We start from the raw sequence: 6,000 nt of genomic DNA on the forward strand, positions 1-6,000 counted from the left end.
ATGTTCTTTGTCTTTAATTTTTGTCAATTTGATTACTATGTGTCTCGGCATGTTCTTTTTGGGTTATCCTGCCTGGGACTCTCTGCATTTCCTGGACTTGGGTGACTGTTTCCTTTCCCATGGTAGGGACGTTTTCAGCTACTATTTCTTCAATTATTTTCTCAGATCCTTTCTCTCTCTCTTCTCCTTCTGGGACTCCTGTAACGTGAATGTTGGGGCATTTAACGTTGTCCCAGAGGTCTCTTAGACTGTTTTCATTTCTTTTCATTCTTTTTTCTTTATTCTGTTTTGCAGCATTGATCTCCACCATTCTGTCTTGCAGCTCACTTATCCATTTTTCTGCCTCAGCTATTCTGCTATTGATTCCTTCTAGTGTATTTTTCATTTCAGTTATTGTGTTGTTCATCTCTGTTTGTTCTTTAGTTCTTCTAGGTCTTTGTTAAACTTTTCTTGTAACTTCTCAATCTGTGCCTCCATTCTTTTCCTGAGATCTTGGATCATCTTGCAGTATCATTACTCTGAATTCTTTTTCTGGTAGATTGCCTATCTCCGCTTCACTTAGTTTTTCTTCTGGGGTTTCATCTTGTTCCTTCATCTGGGACATACTCCTCTGCCATCTCATTTACACAGGCTGCAGGATTGTAGTTCTTGCTTCTGCTGTCTGCCCTCTGGTTCATGAGGCTAAGGGACTTGTGCAGGCTTCCTGGTGGGAGGGACTGGTTCCTGCCCAATGGTGCATGAAGCTAGGTCTTGTCCTTCTGGTGGGCAGGGCCATGCTCAGGAAGACTTTAAGCAGTCTGTCTGTTGATGGGTGGTGCTGTATTGGTTGTTTGGCCTGAGGCGTCCCACCACTGGAGCCTATAGGCCATTGGGTGGGGCTAGGTCTTGGGGAGGAAATGGCAGCCTCCAGGAAGGCTCACACCAATGAGTACTCCCGAGAAGTACTGCTGCCAGTGTCTTTGTCCCCCACAGTGAGCCACAGCCACCCCCCTGCCTCTGCAGGAGACCCTCCAATACTAGCGGGTAGGTCTGGCCCAGTCTTTTATGAGTTCACTCCTTTTTTTCCCCTGGGTCCTGGTGTGCATGAGACCTTGTGTGTACCCTCCCAGAGTGGAGTTTCTATTTCCCCCAGTCCTGTGGAATTCCTGTGATCAAACTCTGCTGGTCTTCAAAGCCAGATTCTCTGGGGGCTCCTCCTCCTATTGCCAGACCCCCAGGCTGGGAAGCCTCATGTGGGGCTCAGGACTTCCACTCCTGTGGGAGAACTTCTGTAGTATAATTATTTTCCAGTTTTGTGGGTCACCCACCTGGCAGATATGGGATTTGATTTTATCACAATTGTGCCCCTCCTGCCATCTCATTGTGGCTTCTTCTTTGTCTTTGGATGTAGGGTATCATTTTTGGTAGGTTCTGGCTTTTTTTTGTTGTTGTTGTTGATGGTTGTTCAGCAGTTAGTTGTGATTTTGGTGTCTTCCTAAGAAGGGGTGAGCTCACATCCTACTACTCTGCCATCTGCAAAATAGTCCCATTCTTAATATTATACTACCCCTTTCATTTCATCTTCTCTCTCTCAAACATTTGTAATATAATGAAAAATTTTTCTTTGGATTTCTCCTTTCTGTGCTTTGCAATTTTTACTAGGGAAATATTGAAAAAATTCCTTCAATTCTTGTTTGTGAAAAGAAAAATGACTATGCCTTCCTGCCCCCACCTCCCCTGACCCAGCTTTTTGGGTAGCCTTTTGCTGTGGCTCCATATCCACTAGATGCTTGCTTCTCTGTTGTTCATTCTTTTATCTTACATTTGATGAGGTTGTAGTCACCTTTGAGAATCTCATGAGAGTTCTGGATGCCAGTACTTGCCCAGTCACAAGACACCTTGGATGCTAGTTAAGAAAGTGCACCTCTGTCCCAATGCAAGTTGTGTCTCAATGGAATTCTGGTACCTGTAGGCACTTAAAGTTCACTGAATGAATGTGTACTTTAATCCATTGATACAAAAGTGGGTTTTAATACATGACTATATATACCTTTCAGTATATTCAGAAGTATATCTATGGGTATATATTTCTGTGGGATTCTAATAGGGCATGATGTGGGGAAAAGATTTCACTAGTCAAATATTTGGGGAAGAGAAAATAGAAAAAGAAGTCAAACAGATTTTTCTGCTGTAATATTTCTTAGCTTCTTTAATATGTATTGTGAATCTCAAGAAGGGTCTGTAGTACAGAGCCTTTCCTGGACTCATGGCCACGGAGACTCCCTTTTTCCTCTGTCCTTTGGGTATAACACTGTAGGAATTACAGATGCATGAATATGTGACACATCTAAGCAGCAGTGAATTGGAAGAGGCAAGTTTGAAATGAGAGTCAATTTGAATAACTAACTTGAAAGACATCTTTGAAGTGGTATGTTAAATGCTTGTTAAAATGAATTTCCGTGATCTCCATTTCAGTTGATTTTGTAGCTCTGAGATCAGTCTATAAATTCAGACATGCTGCTTGTGCCAAAGTCAAGTTAGTTAGAACCTAAATCATAGAAATAAATTCTAATACAAGAAGCATCAACTTTTATGTGCAGAGTATTCTTTAAACAAAGTGTGCCAGATCTTGCTTCCCTGTGAGATGTTTTGTTTTATTTTTAGAGTGCAAAAGCAGAACTCGAAAGGCTACGGCTCAGTGCAAAGCGTGACCAAGAGCCTGGGGATGGCACCTTAAAGGAGAGAGCCTCCATCGTGTCCCAGTGCCTGGAGCACAAGGATGAGAAACTTCGAAATCGAACCAGAAAACATTGGAGTTTCAACTGTCTGGAGGACACAGAGGCTGAGGTCCTTCAAGGGCAACAGAAAGGCCAGAAAGGCCTAAAGACATTGAGGAAGACTGAGGACAGGAATGGCAAAGCTACTTTGGAGTCTAATAATAAGTTACCACCAAAGGTCATCGAAGAGCTTAATGTGGTTCTACAGCGGTCAAGAACCCTTTCAAAAGAGTTACAGGCTGAGCAGATGGTGCAAAAATAAATAAAATGACTTGTCTTGCAAATTATTTTTTTAAATACTGTATACAATGTATGTGTGCAAACCAGAAACCAAAATATATTTCATGGTTGGTGAGATTTGTCTAGCTATCCTTAACCATTTAAAGAGCATTTTAAACTATGTATGTATATATAAGTGTAAGATTCACTGTGTTTTGTTCTGAACAAAGCCTGTACAGTTCAGCTATATTAACCTTGTGTAGGAAGGCATTGGGTTACTGAGTGGCCAACCTTTTGAAGTACAGTTGACCCTTGAACAACATGGGGCAAGGTTTGGTGTGTTAATCCATGCATAATTTATAGTCAACCCCCTCCCCTGTATACGAAATTCCCCTGCATTTGTGGACTGAACTAATTGTGGATCATGTAGTGCTGTAGGAGTCACTGTCAAAAGATGTCTTTGTATAAGTGGACCCATGCGGTTCAAACCCACATTGTTCAAGGGTCAACTGTAGTTGTCTAAGTGGTGTAAATTTATGAACAGAAATCACAAACTGTACTGTATTGTATAGAATGCTCTGTATAAATGAAGCCTATGAAACTATATGTAACACATTTTGCACTTTGAGAAACCTTGTATATAAAGTTACCATATATTTTTAGGTTTACATAGGGTCCACCTTAGGGGAAAAAAAGGAAGTAAGTTGCAAAGGGGGAGGATTTATTTTAGTGGCTGCCTATCAAACCACACTTTAAAAAGAGGCAAAGAGTTGAAAATGTCCTAAAAGTCAAGGAGGTCAGGTTGAGATTCATTCTAGTTCACTGTTGTTGACCAGACCTTGTTCATGACAAACTGCTTGTTAAGAAAAAAGTCTAGTGACTAAGTATTTCCCAAGATTAGTATTTAGCCACTAAACATGAATAATGGCACTGGCCACTCTTCCTTACAGTGTCAGTGAATCAGCTGCAGTGCTAATCCATTCACTACACTTCAGTTCTTTGCAGGTGGCTGCTGAGAGGAAACGTACACTGCATTAAAGAGATTGTGTGCACAGGACCTGGCATGGATGACACTTGCACTGTTGCTGTATGCAAGCAATTTTTTTTTTTTTTTATTTAGAGTTCCTTACTATCATTTTGGTATGAGCAACATTCATCATCACAGGGTTTTATTGTTGGTTTTTTGTTATTGTTTTTCTTTGTATGTTCATTTCTTATTAAGACTGAGTCAGAGTTTACTGGAAGTGTACAACATATGGCATCTGGGGGTAGGAGTTAGATTAACTATTGATACTATACTTCTGGGGGCTACCAGTTCACTTTTAAACTTGTCTTTTTTTTCTTTTTTTTTTTAATAAAGCAGCAGTCTCTTCCCTGTGCCTGACGAATAATGACAAAGCCCTCTATTTTTGTTTCCACATAAAGAGCACCTACTGAGTTGGTTATTTTCCTCAGACAGACAGACAATACTATCTAGTTATAGGTGACATTAGGGGTGGCACTTTTTGTCAGTTTCTTTAGAATTTTATTAGGTCTGGTGAGTTTTGATCAAAATTATTTTAGGTAGCCAAGCTTTATTCCTAGCTTTATTCCCCTTGCACACAGTGCAAGTGGCATCCATGCGAGGTCGTGTGCACACAGTCTCTTCAATGCAGTGTACGTTTCCATTTCCTTTTCCCCCTGTTTTTCAGGTGTCTTATCAGAATTTGTATACAGAGGCCCATACTTCAGTCAGTCCAATCATAGTGCAGTATAACACTGTTTAATGCTATGAATTTCTTCATTGCAAAATACTGATCACTTATATCTGGTGGTGATAAAATAGTTTACCATGGGAGTGTGATATTTATTCTTTAAATCCACATAGATTGGAATTTTTTTAAAGAGAGAAACTGCTGGTCAGTTTATAGGTGGCACTACTGGGGAGCCTTCCTTTAAAAAGCAAGAAATCAAGGTATTTAGGAAAAAATCTAAAATAAACTATTATTTCTGGTAAATGATGATATTTATGTTTTATGAAATAAGGAGACATGAAAATTATGTTGGACAATGGGAAAGTATCTTTTTTTTTTAACCTGCCTTGTTTGAATACTTTTGAAACTTGAGCTTAAAATCTAATAACTTCTGTTTCCCTTCCCTTCCTGTACAATTGTCTCCATTTTTCAAGTGTACGATGAGGACTAATGATGACCTCCCATATATTTTGAGTAAAAATTAAAATTGTTTTACAAGTCCACTTGAGTGTGACTGATTTTCAAAATAACCACTTTCAACTTTTCAAAATAGAGAAATCAAATAGATTGCCTTTCCTTTTTGCCTTTTTTAAAAAATCTGAATTTAATATACACTTCAAACTAGCTGTCATTTTTTCAAACATGTCAGTATGAATATTGTTCTTTTTTAAATGATGAATATATGCAGACATAACACAAACAGATTGATGGTACTCTCATTTCTAGAGCCCTAAAGTTAATAAAACTAAGCAAAAGTAATTGAAGCAAAAATATGATGTGCACATAACTGTATTAGCTGCTAATTTGCATTTACATTTGATAATTTTTAATCCTAAAATAAACTATATTGTAAAAGGAAATATTTTTGAAAATGCACCAAATTTATTTGGATAGATGGTAGTATCCAGATATTTGCACGTTTTCTCAAACTTTTGATAATCACTCTGGGGAGAAGAAGATGTAAACTTTCACTATCTCATCAAAATTTGCACCAAGACTTTCATATTACCAACAATGTGGATATCCTATCATGTGTACAATCATCACATTTATTTCTAATCATTTGGAAATAGACATCACAGAAATGAATCTTGTAGATGACTAAAATTTATCTGCTTTACATTTTATAGTTATTATTTTTAACAATTTTTTGTTAAATGTTTTAAATTATTTTGTATGTCCTTATCTTCTCTGCCATGGCTACTATATGTTGAATGTAACATTTTTAAAAATTGAGATACCTGTACAGATTTAAGACTTTTTGTGAATTATTAAAGTTCAGAATCTAAATG

At 38.2% G+C, this 6,000-nt stretch overlaps 1 protein-coding gene across 8 annotated transcripts in view; it reads left to right on the top strand.

Moving 5' to 3' along the window:
• The window catches only part of ARAP2 (ArfGAP with RhoGAP domain, ankyrin repeat and PH domain 2), a 206,873-nt gene extending 201,662 nt beyond the window's left edge, over nucleotides 1-5,211 (top strand). For 7 of the 8 annotated variants that reach the window (XM_082464518.1, XM_082464520.1, XM_082464519.1 and 4 more), the window contains one exon: nucleotides 2,644-5,211. In XM_082464518.1, the coding sequence (XP_082320644.1) occupies nucleotides 2,644-3,018 (375 nt within the window). In that variant the 3' untranslated portion in view covers nucleotides 3,019-5,211. The remainder of the gene's footprint in view (nucleotides 1-2,643) is intronic. The other variant, XM_082464521.1, reaches the window with a different exon arrangement.
• Nucleotides 5,212-6,000: the final 789 nt, after the last annotated feature.

The sequence above is a fragment of the Balaenoptera physalus genome, assembly GCF_965194825.1.
Source record: "Balaenoptera physalus genome assembly, chromosome: 5".
NCBI classification, from domain to species: Eukaryota; Metazoa; Chordata; class Mammalia; order Artiodactyla; family Balaenopteridae; genus Balaenoptera; species Balaenoptera physalus.